Source organism: Dromaius novaehollandiae, chromosome 7, assembly GCF_036370855.1.
Source record: "Dromaius novaehollandiae isolate bDroNov1 chromosome 7, bDroNov1.hap1, whole genome shotgun sequence".
Classification (NCBI taxonomy): Eukaryota; Metazoa; Chordata; class Aves; order Casuariiformes; family Dromaiidae; genus Dromaius; species Dromaius novaehollandiae.
Genome location: NC_088104.1, coordinates 23031571 through 23054997, shown reverse-complemented (window position 1 = coordinate 23054997; position 23427 = coordinate 23031571). Strand labels below are relative to the sequence as shown.

Sequence of the window (23427 nt, the reverse complement as noted above, 5' to 3'; positions counted from 1 at the left end):
TTGAGATTTGCTGTACTATTTCTGCTATAAAATGAGGTCCTCTATCTGAAGAAAACCCTTCTGATACCCCAAATCTTGGTATAATTTCTTTTAATAACATTTTTACTACCTCCCTGGCCTTATTGGTACGGCACGGGAAAGCTTCAGGCCATCCTGAAAAGGTGTCAACAATCACCAACAAATATTTATATCCATTACATTTTGGTAATTCAGAAAAATCAATTTGCCAGTAATCCCCAGGCATAAAGCCCCTTTTTACTTCCCCTGGGGGGGGCTTCTTCTGAAACACATTAGTCCATTTTCCCTCTGATAATTCCAGAGCCCGGGCTAAAGCAATCAGTTCTGCTTTCTGGGCTGATGTATTTGCTGGTAGTGATCTTGCTTCGATTTCTCCTTCCAAAGTGACAACAGCGTATCCAGCCCTTCTTTCTCCCTTTATTATAAATCTGCTCCCATTGGTAAATAATTCGCAGTCTGGATTCTGCAATGGAACATCTCTCAAATCTGGACGGCTGGAATATACTCGCTCAATAGTTTGCAGACAGTCATGAGCCAACCTCCCCCTTCATGAAATGGTAATAAAGATGCCAGATTAAGGGTATTATACACCTTCATGGTTACATCTTCTTGCTCAAGTATTACTGCCTGGTACTGCACCATCCTACTTGGGGATAACCAGTGATGCCCTTTTTGTTCTAAAACTGCTGCAACAGCATGTGGCACATAAACAGTCACTTTTTGTCCCAATGTCAATTTTCGTGCCTCTTGTATTAACAGCACAGCAGCTGCAACTGCTCTGAGGCATCCTGGCCACCCTGCACTCACTTTATCCAGCTGTCTTGAAAAATAAGCCACAGGTCTTTTCCAATTTCCTAAAGTCTGTACAAGCACTCCCAAAGCCTGGTGCCCTCTCTCATGTAGTTTTTTGTTTTTTTGTTTTTTTGTTTTTTTTTGTTTTTTTTTTTTTTACAGGCAGGATTGGAGTATTGTACTCGGATTGACATTCTCGCAGCAGTCCATACTTTAAGAAATTATTAATCATAGGCTCCAGTCCAACACGGGCCTCTAACTTCATGGGATACTGTTTTCACCTTACCGGTTTAGCTCCTTGTTTTAATTTCACCTTTACCGGTTCTGCACATCTGGCTCTTCCAGGTTTCTCCGTTGCCCACACAAAAGGGATTACTGCGTCCATTACTTCAGAGGGAATTTCACTTGGTCCATCCTCCACCTGTTCGGAATCCAGTGCTTTCTGCAACATATATGCTTGTGCCTTCCAGGCGTTACTTTGTGGAATGTGCACCTTAACTTTGTTTTGATCAAAGGTTATCTGTGCCCCCAGTTTATTCAGTAAATCCCTCCCCATTAGGGGTAATGGGCATTCTGGCATGTATAAGAATTCATGTGTTAACACTTTATTTCCTATTTCACATTTAATTGGTTGACAGAAAGGTTTGACCTCTCGCTTTCCCGTGGCCCCAATTACTGGCATAGAGAATTTACTCATTGGTCCCTTACAGCTATTTAGTACTGAGTATGCTGCTCCAGTGTCTACTAAAAATTTAACTGTTTCGTTCCCCAGCTTTACTGAAACCAGGGGTTCGGCTGGGGAATCCAGTTCCTCAACCCCCGGTCCCCGTCAGTCTGAATCCTCTGTACCGAACACGAGCAAATCTGCCTCTGGAACAGATGCAGACTGAGGTTTCCAATGATCTGTTTGTCTCTTCGGGCACTCATTTTTCCAGTGCCCCTTCCCCCTGCAAATTGCACACTGATCTCTCCTTAGCGGAATTCCATCTCCCAAATTCCCTCTTACTCTATACCCTCTTCTACGTCCTTGTCCTTTCGGAAAACTCCTTCCCTGAGAGGGAGTTTATGCTTGGGCAAATGCAGCTGCCAAGATTGCAGCATTTTGCCTCTTATCTTTCAGTTTCTCCTTTTGTTTTTCCTTTCTCTCCACTTCTTCCCTATTATTGTACACCTTATCTGCAATTTCTATTAATTGCGATATCGACATCCCCGACATACCATCTACTTTCTGAAGCTTTCTCCTTATATCTGGTGCTGATTGTCCTACAAATAATGTAGTAAAAGTTATTTTATTTGCTTCGTCCTCGGGATCCAAGTCTGTCCATTTTCGGGCAGTTTCACATAACTGCTCGTAAAATGCAGAGGGATCCTCAGTCTTACCCTGTGCGATTTGATATAGTTTTGCAATATTTTTGGGCCTAGGCACTCCATGCTTTACCCCATATAGTATTAACTGTTGGTACTGTTTAGTCATTAACCTGCCTGCCCCTGTGTTTTGATCCCAACCCGGTTCCCGGGTCGGCATAAAACGGTCTGGTCCGTCTCTGGCATTTTGCCTTTCATTTTCCTCTTGAGCTTTATCTAATACCATTCTTTTCTCCTCAGGTGAAAGCAAAGTATTTAAAAGCACCTGTAAATCCTGCCAATCTGGATTATGATTTTCAATTATCATTTTAAAGGATTGATACATCTTTTCTGGATTTTCTCGGTACGACCCGGCAGACTCCTTCCAATTCATTAAATCTGTAGTTGACAAAGGGACCTTCACATACACAGGCATCCCGTCTGGTCCGACTGCTTGACGCAGCAGGGCCTGAATCACGGGATTTTGTTGAGCCCGAGTAGCCCGAGTTCTGCCTGCAATCGGGCTACATGCCTCACTTCCCTTTTTTCTGCTATTAACACTATCTTGATCTCTTTCAGGAGAGACCAATAATTGTACATCCTCTTCCTCATCACCCGCTTTTAAACATCTTTTCCCAATGCTACAAGCAGAGCAACACCGAGACATTTTCTCTTTGTTTCCCATCATCATTAACACATTTGAATCAGAGATCAACAGCTTACATTTTTTTTCTAGTTTCATGATCATTTCTCAGAGAGAAGAACAAATCTACATATGGGACCTCATCCCATTTGTTCTGTCTTCTGCAAAACAACATAAGTTGCAAGATTGTATTATAGTTTAGCGTTCCCATTTCTGGCCATTTTTCCTCATCCTCCAGTTTATACATTGGCCACCACTGAGTACAGTATTCCTTTAATTTTCTCCTTGTTAAAGGATTCCCACCAAACTTTCTCCAATGTTTCAGGATGCATCCTAAAGGAGAACAGGAGGATACCCCCACAGATTGTCCTGTTCCCATATTACCACCCTTAAAAGAACGTTCTTACCAATTACGCTTTCGTACACTCCAGTCGTCACTGTCCAAACGTGTACAAAGCTTACCTTTGGTTACCACAACCAATTACCCTTGTATCATACCCTTTATGCAATGTCTCTTAATAATTACTGCGTTGCACCTTTGAGTCGCTTACCTGTTCCGACCGGGGAGGGTGCTCACGGAGTCCCCGAACAAAACGGTCGGTGCGCGCTGGAGTCCGATGAGCAGTGTCTCCCCGCCGGAACTGGCAAGACGATCCGGGCAAGGCTTTACAGCGAGGTCCCATCTGGGTCGCCAGAAAACTGTTGTCCGAAAAGCGGATTCGTTGCCCGGTGTGCAATGAGCCAATAATTACACACTCAGGAGAGACATTTATTTATTTATTTCAGAGTTGCGCAAGCCTGGGTGCTTGGTGGTCTCCCACAAATCAAGCACACCCCCCCCAACTTTTCAGGTAGCATTTATACAATCAAATTTGCCATATTTGTGACTTCCTTCCTCTTATTGCCATATATGTGACTTCCTTCCTCTTCTACACTGATTGGTTAATGATTTCTTCACATTTCCCTGGGTCCCACCCCTGCTTCTCAAGGTTCTGATCAATTAATTAACACTGCCCCAGCTGGGTCAGTAGGTGTTATCTTCCAAGGCCCTGAGGAAGAAGACATAATCCAGACCCCTTAATCATCACTGTTTTAACAGTGAGAGGAAGCTTTTTACTTCCCAAGGTCTTGGCGCCCAAACAGGCCTTATTTCTCAGCCTTGGCATCCTCCCTTCTGGAGAGTGGGGCACAGGAATGCAGACTGCTTGTAACTCCCTTATCTCTCCAGCCTGCACCAGCTCTGAGGCCTTTTCTTAATGAACTAGGAGCACGGCCTAAGGCTTCAGCAAATTTAGCTACTTATGCTAAGCAAGTGTGCGGCTACTCATGCTAAATAAATTCTATCTAAGATAGAAGTTATCCAAATCTACCTACTTCAAACATTCTTTCTGAGCTTCTCAGGGTTGTCTTGTAACATTATTAGTGAAATAAGAATTCCTTCTTGTCATGATAGCCTGGTGATGTTTGCATCACTGCTGTATTTTGCTGACCATACTGAAGGGTCCTGCTGCTAAGACTTTACCAAAGACGGGGCATATTGTAAGGAAGGTGCTTACTGCTAGTGTCTCAGTGTCCCGATCCAATATCGGGAGGGTTTCGTTACAGTCCCAAGGACGAGATTAAGACGCTAAAACCGGTCAAATATCGTACAACCTTTTAACTTTATTTTCCACGAAGTGGGGAGAAAAGGTGGGGAAAGGCGAAGGGGAGGAGAGAGAAAGAGAGGGAGAGAGAGAGAGAGGGGAGAAGAGAGAGAGGGGGGGGGGGGGAGAGAGAGAGAGAAAGAGATATCACCACCCGTGGATCTAGCGGCATCCCGTTGGTCCTCTTCACCCTGGGTGTAAATTTTAGTGATGCGTGTGCAGTAATTACAACTCGAGCAGGGTCCGATCCTAGGTTCCCGCTGAAAAGTTCGGAGCCAAATCAAGGCAAATTAAATAAATAAATTGTAATGACATGCGTGCAGTAGTTACAGCTCGAGTTGGCTGCCTCCGAAGAGGGACCCCAAACAAAGAAATCCCTGGGCAATTATAGTTTTTTCAAATTAAGTTTCCCACCCCTCATGTGGTAGTTCAGACCAATAGTAATATTTAGGTCTGGGGTCTCCTGCTCCTTATTGGGTCTCATCACTGTCCCTGGGTAGGCTGTTTACTGTTGCGGTTTCTGCTGACAGGTGTGTCTTCATTCCTCGGGTCCCGCCATTGTCTCTCAAGGTCCTGACAAAGAGGTGGTAATTCCAGCAATTAACACTGTTTCAGCAGTGCACAGGAATGCAAACTGCTGGTAACTCCCTTATCATTCCAATTTGAACCAGCTCTCAGGCCCTTTTCTTCTAAGTGCGGCCTAAGGCTTCAACAAATTTAGCTGCTCATGCTAAGCAAGTTTTATAGAAGTTGTGCTAAGTGGCAATAATTTACAGTCCAGGTCCCAAAGTCTCTGCCCGATCGTGGTCTGGTTCAGCGCAGGCTCGGTGTGTCCTGGGTGGTCGCAGGGAGATGATTCGGGGGTCACAGCAGCTTAGTCCTGTTTCCGCTGGGGACAGATGGCTTGTTCAGGGTTATGGTTTGCTTGCACCTTATGCACCAAGAAATGCTTAAGGCAAAAGTTCACTCATCTGTCCGCTACACTCAGAACCCAGCTTACCGTCATGGGTTAAACAGTAATCAGCTCAGTTCACACTGGAGTGCAAGGATAATTTATTTTTTAAAATGCTAAATCTTAACTGGTGTCAGGCTATACTCTTCAGTTACTTACCAAAATTCACATAAACTTGAAGTTGTATTTTAACCCAACATAGTCAAACAACTGGTCTGGGTAAAACAAGTCTCTTGTTCAAACAGTGTTAGGGGGATATGACCATCTGCTACGTTAGGTCTTATACATGGTTTGTCCTACTGATGAAGTTGGTTTCCATAAAGTCTTTCCTCGCACAAAGATTCATTTGTATATTGATGTAAATCCAGGAACTTTCTGAAAAAGCTCTCTGAAAAGCTTGGATTTATGTATTGTACTAAAACTTTACAAGATGGTGTGAGAATCTCTTCATGCACTGAGAAACCACTCTTTGTATTGAAAAAAATCTAGATTTCAAATGCAAATGGTGTTCTTTTTGTATATCACAGCTTATATAAGCTTATAATAAGCATTTGAGAAGCACAGTTCACTTAGATTTCTGGAGAAGATTGATGACAAATGGAGGTATTTAATACCCTGTTTGAAAGTGCTGGGTTTTTTCTACCCAATATAGCCTTATTGGTTTTTTAAATCCAACCTTAACTGTATTGGGAGCACAAACTCGAATTGGCTGTACTGTAAAAAGAGCAGTGTCAGGCACTTGGCCTCGTGTTAATGAAACAAAGTAAGCACTGCTTCCCAATCAGTTGGTCTTGGCTTTAGGTTTTTACTCCACTTCTCCGTGTTGGAACTGAAGCACTTGCAGAAATTACTCAAAAAGTAGAGCAAAGAAAAGTTGGCCAGTGTTTTGAGTATATGCTAGTTCCATCTTTAAGAGATTTCTTGAAGAGTCAGTCTCTAACTAATGATGATACTTACTTTAAATACTTGAAGAATGTGTTAGCTAGTATTGTGTCTGGGCAGGTTACAGTTGAGTCTAGTTTAAAACTCCATCCTTGGCCCTGGAGATAAGGCAAATAGTATCTTCCCGCTAGGCACTAACGGTCCTCATGTTTCTTAACGTGTTTAATGCTATGATTTATGTTGTGATATATCAGAAACTGCAACTTTTTCTCCTTAATACCTCTTCCTAAAACTCTTCTCGTCAACCCCCACCCCCATGTTTCCAACAGAAAAATGAAAATGCTGGGAATTGTGGAATAATATATTTTCAAATACAGCCTTTTTATGGAACTTCTTGAAACCAAATCCATGCATTTCAACTCTTAAATGCCACTCCTTAATTAAAAAATTGCTGGGAGCAAGGGAAGGAAATGTTGAGAAATTAAAATATGAGGATCAGGCCAGATGTAAAGCATATTCTGAGGTTTTTCACTTAAAATACAAACAGAATCTTTGTGTGAGGAAAACTGTAGCTGTCATCAGAAATGCTTGGATGAAAGAAAAGCATTACAAGACAATTAGTGTAACTTATGATTGCAGGCATTAGCTTTACTAAAAGGTACCTAAGTGATTAAATACAGGATTAAGAAGATTCTCATCTTAGTTTTCAGCAGCAGTAGCTGTATCTAGCTAAACCTGTTAAGACAGTACGCATGGACAAAATCGTAACAGTGGCTGTCTTTGAGGGAGAATAAAATTAGCCTCCTTTCTTTGGAAGTGTCTCCAAAACAAATACATGTTTTACCTATCTCTGAGTTAGATTGAATGATATTCCCCCCGTCAAAGAGCCTCGTCTATTACTATCTTGATGGTTTTGAAATAAATGAAGCAAGAGATAGAGAAAGTAAACTCATCTTTTGCAAGTAGGAGTCTCGTTTTACTTGGGTTCTACATTCTACTTATTCCCCCTAAAAGTATTTCTCTTGGAGTTAGATTGAGTATCTAGAACCTATCAATTAATGCTGCATCAAGTGAAATCAGTCACTAATCAGTCACTAATATTTGAATTTAATCCAATGCTTACAGTTTATAATAATTGTAAAAAGGATAACTAGGAAGTTGCAGGAAATAGGTATCCATTTCTGAAGCAGTTAATATACCACAGGGCTTTAGTATCAAAATGTCTTTCTCCTCTCCTTCTAGTACAGCTAGTATTAACTATGAAGCACCCCATAGAATACTCAAGATGAGTACAGAAGTAAGACTAAGTTACCTAGATTAAGAGCCTTATTTTGCAGCACTTAATATCTGACCTGTTCATTTCCTTAAACATCTCTAAGCAGTTTATATTTATCTATTGTGTGAATTTTCATCTGATTTAAATTATTTATGCTATAGAATCTCTCAAATACCAGTTCTTAGAAATCAGGTTGTTGTACAGAAAATCAGTTAAAAGATTTGGCCACTGGGTGTCAGTCTTGAATCAAGTTATGCAGTGTGCATTGCTGAGACTGCAGAGACTTGCTTTGAAATGACTGATAGAGCAAGTCTATTAATATCAGTACTAAGACCTGCGTATTTTCTTTCTTTTTTTAATTCAGGAAATTGATCTGTCTTGCAGGAGTAAAAGCATTATGGCTACAATGCCACTTATTCACTTCAGAAAGCCACCAAAGCATGTCATGTGGTGGTTTTATTGTTTCGTTGTTGTTCTATTGAATGCTCTGTTTAGGCTTTGTGCTTCACCTATGGATCAGAAAGATGTGGATGGAAATAGCTGATCTTTCCTCCTCCCTGACCTGTGGAATGCTATTATAAACCACTGCTAAGCAAGCATTGATCTATATGAAGTGTAGGCTACCTGAGGTGCTCTTGCTTGAGAGATGAAGGGGGAGTGAGATCTGTATGAACACCATTGCCTTCTGAAATGGCTGAGATGCAGGCTTTATTAGTTAACTTAGCCTGTTTAATATGTTTACTGCCCTCTGCATGCACTCTTCCTTTATCTAAGAACTTAGTCCTTTTTTGAGTTACCCTCATGTGACAGACCTCCAGCTTTCTCTTATGATAACCCGTTGAATAGCTTCAGTTGTCCTGTTGCACTGCAGAAAATATAGCATTTTTTAAACATAGCCTCTTATTCTTAATTGAGCTTTGTATATTCCATACACAATAAATGTCTAAAACTGTATTACATTTCCTTCTGTTGTCTGTATCTCCACCTGGGCTATAGATAATGTAGATAAGGTTTATCTAAGATAAACATAGGTCACCAAGGAGACTTTAAAAAAAAATTACTTAAGGGACATCAAAAAGTAGTGAATGAGTTTTGCCAAGCTCTGTTAATGAATGGGGCTAAGACTGTTAGTGATTCAGCTGAAATTAAAATGCTGATCCAAAATATTCTGTAATGTTTTCATGGCTAAAATTGATTAATTTCTGTACATTTTTCTAAGGAACTCAAACCTCTTAATAATGAGACCTTCAAGAAATATCATAAAATACTATCAATAGTACCAGTCAATATATACAATCAATACTAGTTAAGGGAAGTTAATTTTGGAAGCTTTCCAAAAGGAACACATTTCAGTCTTGCCTTCCCTATCTTTCTGGAGATCCAGTGACAGCCCAACAGTTTGCTCCTTCCCCCATTTTTTTAAATTATCTGCATTCCTTGCTTTCATTTTCAGGAAGGCTTTTTCTGATGAAACTTTGCTTTTTAATAGGTGAGGTTGTGGTCTTGACAAACCTGACATAAGTGGGAAGGGATGTTCCTCACAGTTAAAATAAAGAAACTTTCCTAATGATGTATTTCTTATATTCTTGATACTATACTTTGAACTGGGATAACTTCAGATACATGTTAGAATATCAAAGTACCTTCTGCAAGCAGGATTCCAAAGCATCATCTTTGCATCTTTTATGTTCTAACCAGGCAGTTCATTATGCAGACAGGTCAGTTGCAGATACATATCTTATAGATTAGTGGTTTTTGTGGAGAATATTTAATTGCTTCACATTGGTTTGTGGAGATATTAATTAGGGATTTTGGGTGTGCATGTGTGAAATGCTGTAGGACAGAGTGTGGTTCAAAACTTCACTTCCCTGAAGTGCATAATGGCAAGTACCACATGCATATAAAGGGTCTTGAGTTCTGCAGTGATGCTTTTAGGCTGTAGCTGGGGAGATTGCGAAAAGAGTGATATACTGAGGCTGCATCCGAAGGAATGGTAATATGGTTATTTCTGCATGCTTGTGAGGCCTGACCTAGACAAAGAAGCAGCATCCACTTTTATACCTGTAGTGCCTAAACAAGCTGAGTTTGGAAGCTCCTGCTGCAAAGCTGTGGATCTTAAATTTTCTTGCCTCCTTGACTCGAAAACCTCTTCTATATTGGTTTTCAAATTGAGCTGGTCTTTCGGAAGCTTCTCCATATGGACCCAAATATGTCTAGGAAAGAAAAATCACTGGCGTAGGTTTCGGGGAGACAACAGTGGTGTGAAAACTCTAGCTGGAGGAACAGGCAGGCGGTAGACAGTGTCTGTAGTTAAAACTACCAAGCCAAGTGGCTGTTGCGGTGGGTGAAGGGCCAGCTGGATCACTCTTGCATTCAACCATAACTGTGAGCCTCTGAGAAGCAGTCAGTGGCTCTTGCCATATGTTCCCTCTGTTCCTTTTCTCATGCTCCTGGTTTGTTTTACTGGCTGGAGCCTTCTCACTGCCACTCCATCCAAACATACAAAGCTCTAGTCGAAGGATTTTTAAGAATACATAACTTCATTGTTCTGGTTGTTGTATATTATAAAGCATGTTTTAACATAGCTGAGGCAGTTACTGAGTCAAAAAAAAGCAGGAATAATTTGCAGAGCTTATAAAGGTTTTTATGAAAGATTCTTTAAGTACTGTGTACTCTTTTTCCTACTGTGTCAGGTATTTGGTCCACTTCAGCCCTGTTGGTAATGGTTACTATCAAGAGGAAGATAGAGTCAAGAAGGAAAAAGTGCTTTGTCAGAGAAGGAGATGTTAAATGCACTGAATTTTATGCACTTTCAGAAGTCATTCAAGCTGTAGGCCTTCCTGAGTAGACTGTTGCAGCAGTCCATGTCTGTTTCCAAGGCCTGTTAAATGTCACCTCAGAGATCAGGAAAAAATCCTTCTCCTCCCCCTAAACCCTTTTAGATGGGGGCAGCTGCAGAAAAGATCACTTCAAAGGCCAAGCATAGCTGCTTTTTTTGTTTTTTTTTTTTTTTTTTTTTTTTTGCTTGGTGTTGCAGTAGCCGTAGGTGCTAGCCCCAATTCAACTGTCATGGTTAAATGTTATGACTTCTCCTGATTATATTCATATTTGTACAGATCAGGAGCAACTCTTGTAAAGATGTTGGAATTGCGGTAGCTTAAAATTGGAATTGTAGAAATGGGATCATTCCCCATCCCCGATAAGAACTCTAGGGCAGAAAAGACATGTGACTCAACATCCCTTATCTTCAGCTCTAACTCGTTTCAGGAGGACTGAGATAAGATTAAAAGAACCAGGCTTCCTTCCTACCATCTCCTACTTTTTCACCTGAAGAAATTTGCTGAGATAAGGAGCAGACTGTAGCTTCAGAATTTGAGTCAGCTTCCAGCATTTCACAAGGCAGATTCCCAAATTCAAGAAAAATAGGGCTTATATCTGCATGCGAAACTGAGCTCTCTTTTGACACTGCAAATGAGTTAACAATAAAGGTTCATTAGACTCCTTTGTTTTGTCATTCATTCCCTGTGGAATATTGTTTTAAACCAAATATTAAAGAATCCCAAAATAAAATCTGAAAGGATTCTGACAAATTGCCTGAAGAAACTAAAACCAGATTCAGCGAACTGTTAGTGTTGCAAATGTAGGTAGTCTGAAAATGCAAGTGCTAATGTTGCCTGCGGTTCTTTAGCTCTGATTGTCCTGGCAAATGTATTTTTTATCTTTCTTCCTGTCACCTGTTTTCCTAAGATCTCTGCTTTGCTTGGCAGATAGGTGAATGCAAAAATAAAGATGAAAATGGCATTAAAGTAAAAAGAGAATATTTGATACCATTGTATGGTAAAACCGCCAAACCAAGTATTTAGTGTAATCAAATTGTTTATAATTATTTGTTTTTATTTTTGGCCTTTTAATTCTGTGAGTAGATTCTAATCTGAGCAATAAGTTACTGAGGTGCTACAAGAGTAATGGTGTGTGACCAAGTCCCTGAAGATATTGAATTGTTCTGTCCGTGCACTGAAAGATAGAGCCTTCTCAACTGATTTTGTGCTTCAGCAAACATGAGTGTATGAGCAATGTAGCAAAAATGTAACAAGAAGAAGTATTCCTGTAGATACTGAAATCAGTGGCAAAGCTTCTATTTAGGAATTTGACATGAGAGTTTTCATGCTGTAGCGTTTTTAGACTGAATGCAGTTGGGAATATTGACTGTGGATGGTAGGCTGAAAGATGTACCCAGATTTCTTCTGCCCGACTCCCCTCCCCAAATCATCTATAATAACACTGAATTAGTTCTGTGATCTTTTCTGTATGATTTACTGGTATAATTTAACTTACACAGTGAGTCAGCCTCACATTTGCCAACTCCTGCTCTTGATAAATACCAAGTGGAACAAACACGAGGAAGAAACTTTGAATAACTGCATGAAATATACCTGCCTTCCAGGACTGTTTGTAGTAATGATGTGTGCCGTAAGCATTGCTTGTGATTGTGCCTTGCCCTGCAGCTGGTGGGGAGGATGCCACGGAAGAGAAGTAGCAAGACGAAGGAAAAGAACAAGGGTGTGCAACTCCCTCAGCCCCTGTAAATGTTCCACAATATCTTATATTTCTGGAGCTCGTTTTTTAATAGTGAAATCAGACCAGAATTAAGTCTTGGCGTGCTGAATGGGTTTTCCTCTCTGACAAATGTTTATTTGCTCTGTAGACACTGCTAATAGCTCTTTAAAAGGTAGCACTGGAAATTTTGAACAGAAATGAGTGGAACTTCTAGCTAGCAATTGCTGTGATAACAGATTAATTTTATCATTTGTTTTATCATTACTGTGTAAGTAGGTTGCCAGCATCAATTAATACTTTAGTGTGTTTTCCAGACACGAGATAACATTTACATTTTGTATTTAAAATCTGTGCATGCCTATATATTAAAAATCAAAGTATATATTCATGTCTAGACTACTTAAATACTGGTATCCAGTGCAGGTGATATTCAGGTTTTTAGAATAAAACAGGATGAGAATAATTTTACATGCTTATTTGATAGTGGCATCCAAAGGTCTAATTAGGATGAAGAGTTAATTGGATGGAACACCGTACAAATATGATTAGGCTCAAAGATACTTAGTTTAATGAAAAGCATTGCTTGAAATATCCTTATGCCCTCTATATTTAGAAAAAGTGCAACATGAGCAGTAATGATAGCAGATTCTTTAGCCTGATTTTGAAAATATGACCCATAGAGAACTACGTTTTGTTATGAAAAGTTACCTGCTTTCCTGTAGCATACAATTGAGGGTGCCAGCTGCAATTGCCTCCCTTCAGAAGCTGGTCAGATGCTACAGGTTTTTAAATCTCCAAAATAATATTTCTCTTTTGTAGCCTTAAAATATTCTATAATATGGGAAATCCCTTTTTCTTATGTTTTTAACCATTAACCAAATCCCAGAGAAAATGATATAATGAATAACTGTCTTCCAATTTGATCTGATTATGATACTGCTAAAACCTGAAAGTCAAACTGAAACTGAATGCTGTCCCCAAATCCCTAGTCTTTCACTGTTTACCGCAGGACAAATGTGGGATGATGACAAGTGGCTTTAAAGTACCTTTTGCCCTTCTGTAATCCTGGTTTATGGGGATTTAAACCTCTCTGGCATAATAAGTAGCCAACAAATTGCTCTATCTCATACATAGCTGTCCAGAGATCTTTGGGAACTAGGAAAATATAGAGACTAGAGTGTTGTACCTTTACCTCTGCCTGGTGTGCACTCTAGTTGTGGTCTGGAGTAGGAGCTGCTCTGCTGACCCTAACCTCTGTTTGGTTTGTATGACAATTTTATAGTGGGAAGTAAGCTCTAACCAGCTGCTTCATAGTTGTGAATCTGACCTTGTGTCAAGTATTGTAACTTGATCAATATGTGAGTTTAGGTAAGAAATGGCTGTCGTACTGTAACAAGAGTAATAGGAACTACTACACTTATGATTACATTATCTTTTTCTTTGCAATCCTGTTTGCTGTCTCTTGTAACTTAATCCTTAAAGAAGCAAGTTAGCATCTGCAAGGAGATATTAGGAGAACAAGGAAGAGATTTCAAAGAAGGAAGGAGAAGGAAATGGCAGTTTAAAAAAAAATCCTAATGTTGTGATAAGTGAGGGTATAGCAACAGAAATAAAGGGAAGAGTGTCATTTATTTTAAGAGAATAGTAAATGGCTTTTGGTGCTGTGGCTCTAAGAACAAAATTTAGCTTTAATGTTGTCTCTCATTAAAAATAATTTGGAGCAGGAATGGAAGAGTGCTGGCGATGACAGATTATATAATTTTTTTTTTGGAATCTCTACTGATTGTAGTCAATACTTCAGTTTTTGAAACAATTGTAATCTGATGATTGGAAGAGTTGGATAATAAGTAAAACAGGAGAAAAGTTTTGTGAATTTTGAATGTGTTGTAAGGAGTTTTATTGGAGCTAGTTTACCTCAATTGATTTAAAAGATGAAAAAGTTCCTCTAAAGCTAACGTATTATTGTATTTGTGAGAGCTGTCAAAGCCCAAACAAGATGAAAGCAACAGTGATTATTGGCAGTAGGGTGCATAGAGGAACAGATATGACTAAATTGTATTACAAGGATGGTGGGATGCCTATGTTAATTATTGAGGATGTACATGTCTGTCTTAAATTTTCGCTGGGTCTCTCTGATTGCTGCATACAGAGAGAGATCTCTAATTCTTCTGGAAAAGAAAAACATGGCTCAGCAGTATTTTTCTCCGTTAATCTTTACTTCTGCAGTTCTTAGTATCTTCAGTGGAACATAATGCTTTTTTCTGTTTGCCTGTAGGATGATGACAGCTTTTTAAATGAGAACTTTACTACTGCTAAACATGTCTTTGCTCTTCAGATTGACAAGCCTTGAAGACCATTCAAAAGTGGCAGCTAATAAAAATTCAGGAGACTGATTGCCTGAAAGGTTGACTTGAAAAGTAACCGTTTACTACAATGACTTCTTGCTTGCTGCTAGGACAACTAAATATATATTTTCTAAAGTCATCCATGTTTTTTATCACCTTTTCTTGAAAAACACCTTATTTTCTTCCTGCAATAGATCAAGGCATCTGATGTTTCACTTGAGTAATGGCTAAGGGGAACTGGTGACTGACTGCTGATAAATGTTAGCTGAAACTGCTGGACTTTGGAGTTTTCCCTCGTTAGTGTAACAGAGTCAGAGTTTAACCTTCTGTCCCAAAACTTAGAATTTTTTTAATCCAGAAGAAAACTTTTTAACTGTGACTTGTGGAATTCATCTGAACATTTTAGGAATTGAAGGTACATTTATTGACGTGTAATTGATCACCCATCAACTTTTCACAGGTCGATGGCAATACTAATGTATCAGGACTGTTGACTCCCCACTTCCTTTTTCCATTGTGCAATAATTAGCTGGGTATTCAGCTCAATAATTCAAAGGTCTAAGATTTGAGGCTTGTTCTCTTATTCTAGTTCTAATTATTTCTGGTGAGTATTTTGACTAAAACACTACAATATGAATAAAATATAACTTTCAGTTCAGTATGAGGGTTCAAGCTCATGGCCTTCAAATTAATGAAACGGCTCTTCTGTTGTACCTGATCAGCCACAAAGGATCATGAGGACCTAAGACGTTTTTATTAGTGTCTCTCAAACTGTCTGACACAGAGACACAGCTCTAGTTTTTCTGGAAAAGTTAAACATTAAACAGTCATTCTTAAAGAACAAAAGGAGTTTTTAATATCTAGGACAATATGGCATGTAACTTCCTATTTACTTCTAATGGCTTGTGACTCTGACTTTACAATGACGCTTAAGCACAATTGTTTATCTTAAAGAAAAAAAGCAATGAACAACCCCTCAAAGCCTTCTAAGAGAGCAGCAATTACAATTGGTATGTTGTACAGCTCTGTTCATATACATTTTTTCAAACTTGCAAACAACTATTCCAGCGGAAATGTTGGTAAAATGTGTTCCAGTTTCTTGACTATGCGCTTCAGCTTACGGCATAGTGCAGCTGCACTAGAAACTGAAGCGTTATGGATCTGAAGCTTCTTAAGTTAAGCACCGTAAAAGTAACTTTCCTGTTGCTTACAATTTAAGATCTTATCCTGAGCAATGTTGATCACCCTGTCTTCAAAAGAGTAAAACAGCAGGGGGTACCCTTTACCATGCTAGAGTCTTTAAAAATAGCCTAATCAGGAAAAACTGAAATCCTGGAACTGTCGGTTATATAGTAATAGTAACTTCTATATGCAAGAAACAGCAATGAGGAGGAGGAATTCAGTTAGGTATCTTACAAAACAAGCGATTAAGCTGTGTTTTGATGGCAAACTTTTATCTCATAATGCTCTATTTTGTAAAGTAGCCATAAAAATAGCATTGTGTGCTCTCCTGATGGTAGCTTAGCTAGGGTACAATCTGATGAGACATTGGCATGAGCAGTAAAGTCGGTTTAAGAATGCTGCACCTCCTACTGCTGACTGCAGCTCTCCCAGGCATTTGTGCACACAGTGCTCTAAGTCAGGTACAGCAGTCAGCGCTTTCTTGAGGACCTGCAAAACTGAGGGGACAAAAGGGAGGGGTGAATTGCAATGCTGCACCTCGGAGGGAAGATGGATAAAGGGGGAAGGGTAGACTTCTCAAGTCAGTTACCCTGCTTGCCAAAGTCTGTGCTCACTGAACTGTCCTATATCTCATTCCTGTGAACAAGTCCCCCAAGGAGGAGAGAGGTTGTTTTTTTTCAATTATTGTAATCCTTTTGACCTTATGCATTCATGAGTTTGGTCTCTTCTTGTCAAAGCAGTTTTGCAGGTTGGCTGAATCAGGTACTATTTTCAAAGCTAACGCTTTGAGTATTGTTCCTTAGCGAACTCCTTAAGAATTGCTAAAATGTGGCTTATCTCAAGCTATTCTGCTTTCTTCATTCTTATTTTTTTCCATTTAATTGCTAATTAAACTAAACAAACATTCATACTTTAAGTATCTCAATATACAGCTAAGTGGTTGGTATGCACCAGGTGCTGGGGGACAGTTGTATTTTTCTCATGCACTAAATATCTTTGTTCTCAGAAAGACTTTGTTTCATAGGCCTATTGCTTTCTAGTTATCTTCAATTAGCATGAAGGCTTGCTCACAAAATTCATGCAGTAAGACCATATTTTCAGCTTTTATATTAAGTAGGCAGTGGTTAATCTCTAGCTCTCTGAAATACATATCAAAACTGTAAGATTCTATCATCTGCAAACCCTGTGCTGCTAAATCATGTTTTCTTTGCTTAATGTCATTACCCCATTTTTGGCCTGGAATTCAAATTAATATGCCACTGATCTGAAGGATTATTATTTATCTTTTCTCAGGTGCTTTTGAAGGACTGCTGTTGGGATCTCTGGAGCATTTCATTCTGGCTGTTAGAGGAACAGGAGGTAACAGTTCTTAGCACGTGAGAGTCCCACTTTGAAAGATGTTTAGTCTGAACACAGCTGAAATTGACTATTAATAGGGATATTTGGCTACTGCCCCACACCAAAGAAAATAGATTATTTAACATATGACACATAGTAGATACTGTTGCCTTTTTGATAATTAACTTCTTGAACTCTGTGGGAAGTAAGAATGAAAGTAACTTGTGGGACAGGCTAACTTAAATGATATATTAAGGAATAATAGTCTTGTCTTTTGCTAGGTTTGCTCAATGTTATCTCTTATAACATCACATTTGGATTTGCTTATAACAATTACCAAGGTGAATGGTGTACTGTTTTCTCGCCCCTGCCTTTTATACTTCATATTTTTCTCTGAGATGAGGTTTGGTAATTTTCTCCTGTGTTTTTTTTAGCTCTTGTCTATAAAGTGCCTCAGATCTTCAGCTAGTTTTTTGCATAGGAAGTGATGCACAGAGGGATTATGGTTAAAATATTTGAAATGCTGCTCAGACTTGGATGTCAGTGGGAAGGAAAGTTGCTGGAAAAACATCAGGAAGATGAGGACTTCAGTCTCGCTTTTTCTTCAGCATAGCTGAAGCTTCTCTCGTAAAGGGTGTGAGAGTTATTCCAATTCTTCTGATTTCTGTTGTGAGTATCCTAAGAAGTTTTTAGAAAACAAGTCATTTGAAAATGCTTCTTTACTTCTCGCTCCTTTTCAGCTACAAATTCCATCTGTTGCCTTCTTGCAGGGAAGAGCAAGCACTGAAGGGCCAGGGCACTGGAGCATAAAAGAGAAACTCCATTCCTCAGACAGAGACAGTGCCAAAGAAATCTACTTGCAGAAAGGCAAGTACTGAGACTTTGGTAACTGGAGATGTAGCCAGGGGCAAGGCTTCCCTGTGCTGGGTTTGTGACTGTGTCTCCAGCATAGGACGCAGGGACATGCAAAGCTGGACCAGACAGTGCCAACCAAAGGGTTGGTGGCAAGGGCGGATTTGGAGTTGTGTAATCTCTCTCCCCTTCTTTCCACCCTCCAGGCAGGGAAACCCTCATCTCCATACTATTATTGTTAAATGTCATCACAGGCCCAGTGCTGTGGGGGGGGGGAAGAGCACAGGGGGTGTTTGGAAGTTCATTTTGTGATGCTGTCTCTGTTAATCTCACTTGTTAAATGCCAGTTACCAAAACAGTGCATAGTTCTCATGCACTGCTTTTGAGGTCCAGGGCACTGTGGTATAATTCCAGGTTAAAAGACAGAAGCTGTCATGTGCTGCTGACCAGGAGACCTTGAGGAAACTTCTCGACACAATGCCAGGTGCATTGTGCAGTCCTCACTTTGCGATTTCTCTTCTGGTGCGATTCACTTCTTGTGGGTTTAATGTTTCTCACATTCACGTGGACTGGGGATCCACCTTTGATCCAGTGTGTTTGTCTTCTAGAAGTGTCTCTGATGATGAAGATGCGTTAGGTGCTTGGGAGCCCTACTAGCCAAGGCCCTCTTTTCCTTAGCTTGAGGGTAGGTGGATTTTAAAAATCCTTGAAAAAATAGCTCCCTGACAAATAACTGCCATTGTTTTAAGCACTGTGAAATGTGATGCGGCTTACATTAGAAGCTTGGTGAACTCTGTGCTGTTTTCTGCTTTTTTCCTCCTTCTGTTACGGAGTTGAAATCATTACTGGCTCTCTACATAAATTCCATCCCCATGCCCTAAAACATGACCTTCCTATTTATGGAAACTCCTGCTCACACTATGTGTATCTGGAGAGATTAAGCTGTGAAGTCCAAATGCCCATCAGTGCTGTGGCCCCTATGCAGACTAGTTCAGGGAACTATGTCTGCTCTACCTGAAATCCAATGGCTTTGGTGCAAACTCAGTTGTGCCTCAGGTGAAGGTAAAAGGAAAATGCCTCAAGAGCCCCTCTTTGCAATGAATAGGCCTTTAGGAAAGGAAGTCTCTAACACATACATATATATTCTAGGTTGCTGTAAAGCAGGGGTTCTGTTTAATAAATGGGACTCTTTATGTGGTGGAGCAGCAAAGATGAATGAAATCCAAAGAATGAAATGCTGCTGCTGGGGGCTATTACCCAGGTAGAGACTGGGTCATTTTTACTTTAGATTAGAAAGTCTCGTCATACCAGTATTCTCTCAAAACATGAGCACGTTTATAGGTAGCCTTCCTTTAGTATGACTTAATAATAATAAAAAAGAGCTTGCCATGCATAGGATTTAATGATGAAACTTGCGTGTGAAATTGGAAATACAGGTTGTAACATAAAATGTTTTCTATTTGGAAAAAACTGGGTTTATTCAAGGACAGGCTAACCACAAGATTACTGAATGCCAATGGCAATTACAGCTTTACTGGTTAATGCACTGGGCAGATTCTCAGCCTCTGCAAACTGTCCTAGCCCTGAGAAAGTTCAAAAGAGACAAATTGACATTCAGGTGCAGATCTGACCCACTGTTTATTCAAGTGAATGTATCTCATTCTTTTATTAGCCATCAACTTCTTGTCTTTGTCTAGTAATACATCAACCTTGATGTTTCTATCTGGGTGTTAAGAACTGGCTGAGTTTTGATGTTGTAAATTAGAACTGAACCCTGGTGAAAAATCAAGCCTTTAATTTTTAACTTTGTTGGTTAGCATGCATCTTTAATGTGTAAGCAACATGGCTGTTCATTCTAAATTACACCTTTAACAGCTTTTCTGATTGCTTGCTTACAGCAAAAACAAGACAAGCACACACTTCCCAAGCTGGATTTTAAATTAAAACCAGAGTTTAGTAAACAACTGCATTGCCTGTGTTTCTTTCTGTCTAAACTTCTAGCGAATGTAGTTTGTATCCTCTTAAACTTGAAATAATATCTAGATCAATTAAAAATCCACAGATCTATTTCAGTCAGAAAACAACCTATTGACTTTTTAGACAATAGGAAGTTAAGAGAGATGCATTACAATGACACAAGTAATTTTGGATGTAGTTATGGGAAATCCTTGAGGTGTTTGGATCTGCTCTTGCAGCTCAGTCTCACTGAAGTACTGTTTGTTGGTGTCGTATAGGCCCTGGAGGACGCAGCCCCTTTGTTTAGGTGATGTGATGCCGTAGGAAAGGAAGAGGGGAAAATTTTAGATGGAGTAAACTGAGGAGAGCAGCACTGTCCTGTGCTGGATCCTTACTGACTGTCATTCTTTGGCAGTGAGACCTCTGGGCTGATTATTTTGTTTGTCTCTGAGTGCAAAGAATGATGAGTAGGGAAGATGGACCCTTCTACCGACTCAGCATAGGGCTTCCCAACATCGCTGGCAGTGTCTCCCTTCATTCCTGTTAGAGAATCCTGCTGCCTACCACCCTCTGGGAAATGCATGTATTTAGAAATGTTAATGCTGAGTGAGGTAGGAGCACCCTTTCCTGATGCCAGCTGTGTGGGAGTGCAGCAGAACAGCCTCCCAAAGCTTGTATTCAGGTGACCCCCAACACTCAATGACAGGAGAGTGCATGCTGCTCCCAGTCTGGGGCTGCAGCTCCCAAGCTCTGTCTGCCTGTTGCTGGGACATGAACTGGTTCAAACTGTTCCCCTTCTAATTAAGTATGGTTAATCTCCGTGTTGGCTTTTCAGGCACCCATCTGTACTGGGCGGATCTGCTTGCTCCCCTCTGAGGATCCCTTCCTTTCCTCCCCGTTGGCGTTGTTCAGGGATTAAAGCAGCAGCGGCCCCATACACAAACGCAGCTGGTTCCGTTTGGTCAGGCTGAGCCTTGCTGTGAAACCACGACAAGAATTCCAGTAAGTTGGCAACACTGAAACACAAAGAAAACAACAATAGGAAAAGTCCTTCCGTGCAGAAAGGAATGTTTCAAGCACTGTTCTCCTACAGTGAAAGGAGAGAGGGTGGGAGGGAGGAGAGAGATTTGAAGAGGGCAGGTTCCCCCCCCTCCCCCGGCAGCTCTGGATCTTGTGATGGAGAGATCTTATCCTCTCTTTGTGATTCAGAGGTGCCAGGAAGCTAATTGAATATTCTGATCTGCCCCCAGTGTTTCTTGTGGCTTGACCCCGGTGCTGTGTCGTACCACTACACCAAACAGCCCTGAACCTGCATAAATCACAACCTTGCAAAACCCTACACTCTACATTCTCCCCCCCACCCCTTCCTTTCCTAGCTTGATAGATAGAAAACCTTTACGGAAAGGTTTAGGGGGTATTAGCGTCCTACAAGACCTAGGGAAAAATCTCTATCTGGTAATAAACAACAATACATTCCTCCAGAGCTTCTGCAAGAATAATGCAAGCATCTCCACCCACTACTAGAAACTGCAGTCCATTGCAAAAAGAAGAAAAGTTAATGCCTAGAAATACCTGTTAAGTTTTGTCACCAGTATCAGCAAACAACCATTGCAATGTAATGAATATGGTATGAAACTAATAGAAATAATGTGGCATTTATAAAGGTGGTGGTGTTAAAATTAATCTGACAAAGCTTCCTGCAAGATAAATAGACCCATCTTTCTCCTGTAATGTATATACACAGGATATATATTGTTGGCATATACATGTATGTGTGCACGCATGCATAGAAAGGAACAGCTTGGCATAACTATTTTCTACATAGCAAATTATTTCTGAGCAATATCAAACAAAATAAAAATCTAGCTTTGCACAGTGCATTCCAGCCTGAAGTATCAGGGTATCTTTATCTTTCCCATGTGATGTTAAGCACTGTTCTACCCATGTTAATAGGTATATGATTCCCGAAATGGCAACAATACCTAAAATACAGGCAGACATTTCACATGTGCTGTATGCACAGTTAGAGGGTTAGAACTAGGGTAAGGTATATTCAACTGGTATCTTAAGCATTCATAGCCAAAGCACTTTTATCAAACTGATTTTGTCTGCTGAGAAAGTGTAGAAGGATGTTTCATCCCAGCAGTTTTCCTTTAGCAATATTTCTAGGAGGAATACCAAAAAAATAAAAGTTCAAAGCCATATCCTATAGCTATTAAAAAGGTTTTTTTATGTGAAGTATTTGTAAGACTTAGTTGTCAAATGCACTTCTTTTTCCCTGGAGCATGCCTTTTGGATGTGTTTCATTTGCAATTTGAAATTCCCCTGACCTACTCAAAATACAGAGCGTAGTACCAGTGGACTCAAGTGCAGGGACTTGGAAGCATCTTGCAAAGTGTAGAAGGAGGGGCAGAAGCAGCCTGTGGCTGCAGGGCCTGGAGCAGTGCCTGATTCCCTTATGCTAGTTCCGGGGCCGCTGGGTATAAAGAGCTTTATGCAATGTCTGGAGGGTGGGAGTTTACAGAAAACGCGATGTCTCAACAGGCGAACACGCCTTTCTTCTGCAACTAGCGGGATAAGAAAAAGACACCAGGCTCCTTGTGTTGCTGCTGTGCAGATCAGCACCCCGGAGTTGTGCAGCAAGTTTCTGAAGAGGCTGGAACATCCCAGTCCAGATGGGACCTCACCATCGGATGGATGGAAGAGCAGCAACTGCTTGCAAAGTGCTTATATTATTCACTGCATGCATAATGCAGGCTAGTTGCCAAGGTAAGTACTATGCTCTAACCTTTCCTGAATGGGACCTGCTCACACTGTGAGGAGCACATCCCTGTCCTGGGGACCTCTATGAGAAGAAGACTAAAGTACCTGGAAATAGAGAGTTAATAGGGGAGCTGATTCAAGGGGCTCTTTCTAGTTCTTAGGAGAAAGAGTTGGCTCTTTCGAGGAGCCATTTGAAGAAGTTTCTGTTGAGGAAAAGGAAGCACTGCCTTTAAAAAGACTGCAAAACCCCACTGAGTCTCTAAGTTCACTTCATCTTGGTTTTAAATTATCCCAGGATGTTTTTCTACAAAATTTTTCTGGTTGTACAAGACAGCAGCAAATGTTGCTAAATTTGGAGGGGCAGCTTAGATTTTGTGACTGTATGGTCTAAACTTGCAGATAGTTTTATAGAGGTGTAGGTGGGCAGCTTTCCATGTGGCATACTGCTTTACTATCTCCGGATAAGGTACCCTGCAAAATAATCACTGCAGAGTTTTTCTGTTTTTCCATTTTTTCTGGGGATCCTTGTGCCCTTCTTGCTACCGAAGTCTGCATGTGGTTTTGCAGACCGGAATTCACCTGTATTCCAATAACAAGTTTGGTAACTGCTAAAATTATATCTAGGTCTGTTTTTAATTGGGTGTGCATAGGCTGCAGCACTTGCATACAGACATGTTGTGCTTGTGTAGAGGTGTATGGTGTGGACAGGTTTGCATACGTGTTGGATGTGCAGTCATTTACGGAAGGCTGTAAGAAAGAAACAGATGCTTAGTCTGGAGCACAATAAGCTTCCCTCAGTCAGTCTCAGACACAGATTTGAAGTTGAGAGAGGGAGAACTTTTTCTTTGGGCTTTGCTGTTGCTAGGCGACATTTGGGAGCATGT

At 40.4% G+C, this 23427-nt stretch overlaps 1 protein-coding gene across 4 annotated transcripts in view; it reads left to right on the top strand.

The window, feature by feature from the left end:
- Positions 1-17742: 17742 nt before the first annotated feature.
- The window catches only part of LRP2 (LDL receptor related protein 2), a 133257-nt gene continuing 127572 nt past the window's right edge, over positions 17743-23427 (top strand). For 3 of the 4 annotated variants that reach the window (XM_064514893.1, XM_026093805.2, XM_064514891.1), the window contains exons 1-3: positions 17743-17839; positions 20616-20782; positions 22325-22549. In XM_064514893.1, coding sequence (XP_064370963.1) covers positions 22456-22549 — 94 coding nt within the window. In that variant the 5' untranslated portion in view covers positions 17743-17839; positions 20616-20782; positions 22325-22455. Of the gene's footprint in view, positions 17840-20615; positions 20783-22295; positions 22550-23427 lie in introns of those variants that run through there. The other variant, XM_064514892.1, reaches the window with a different exon arrangement.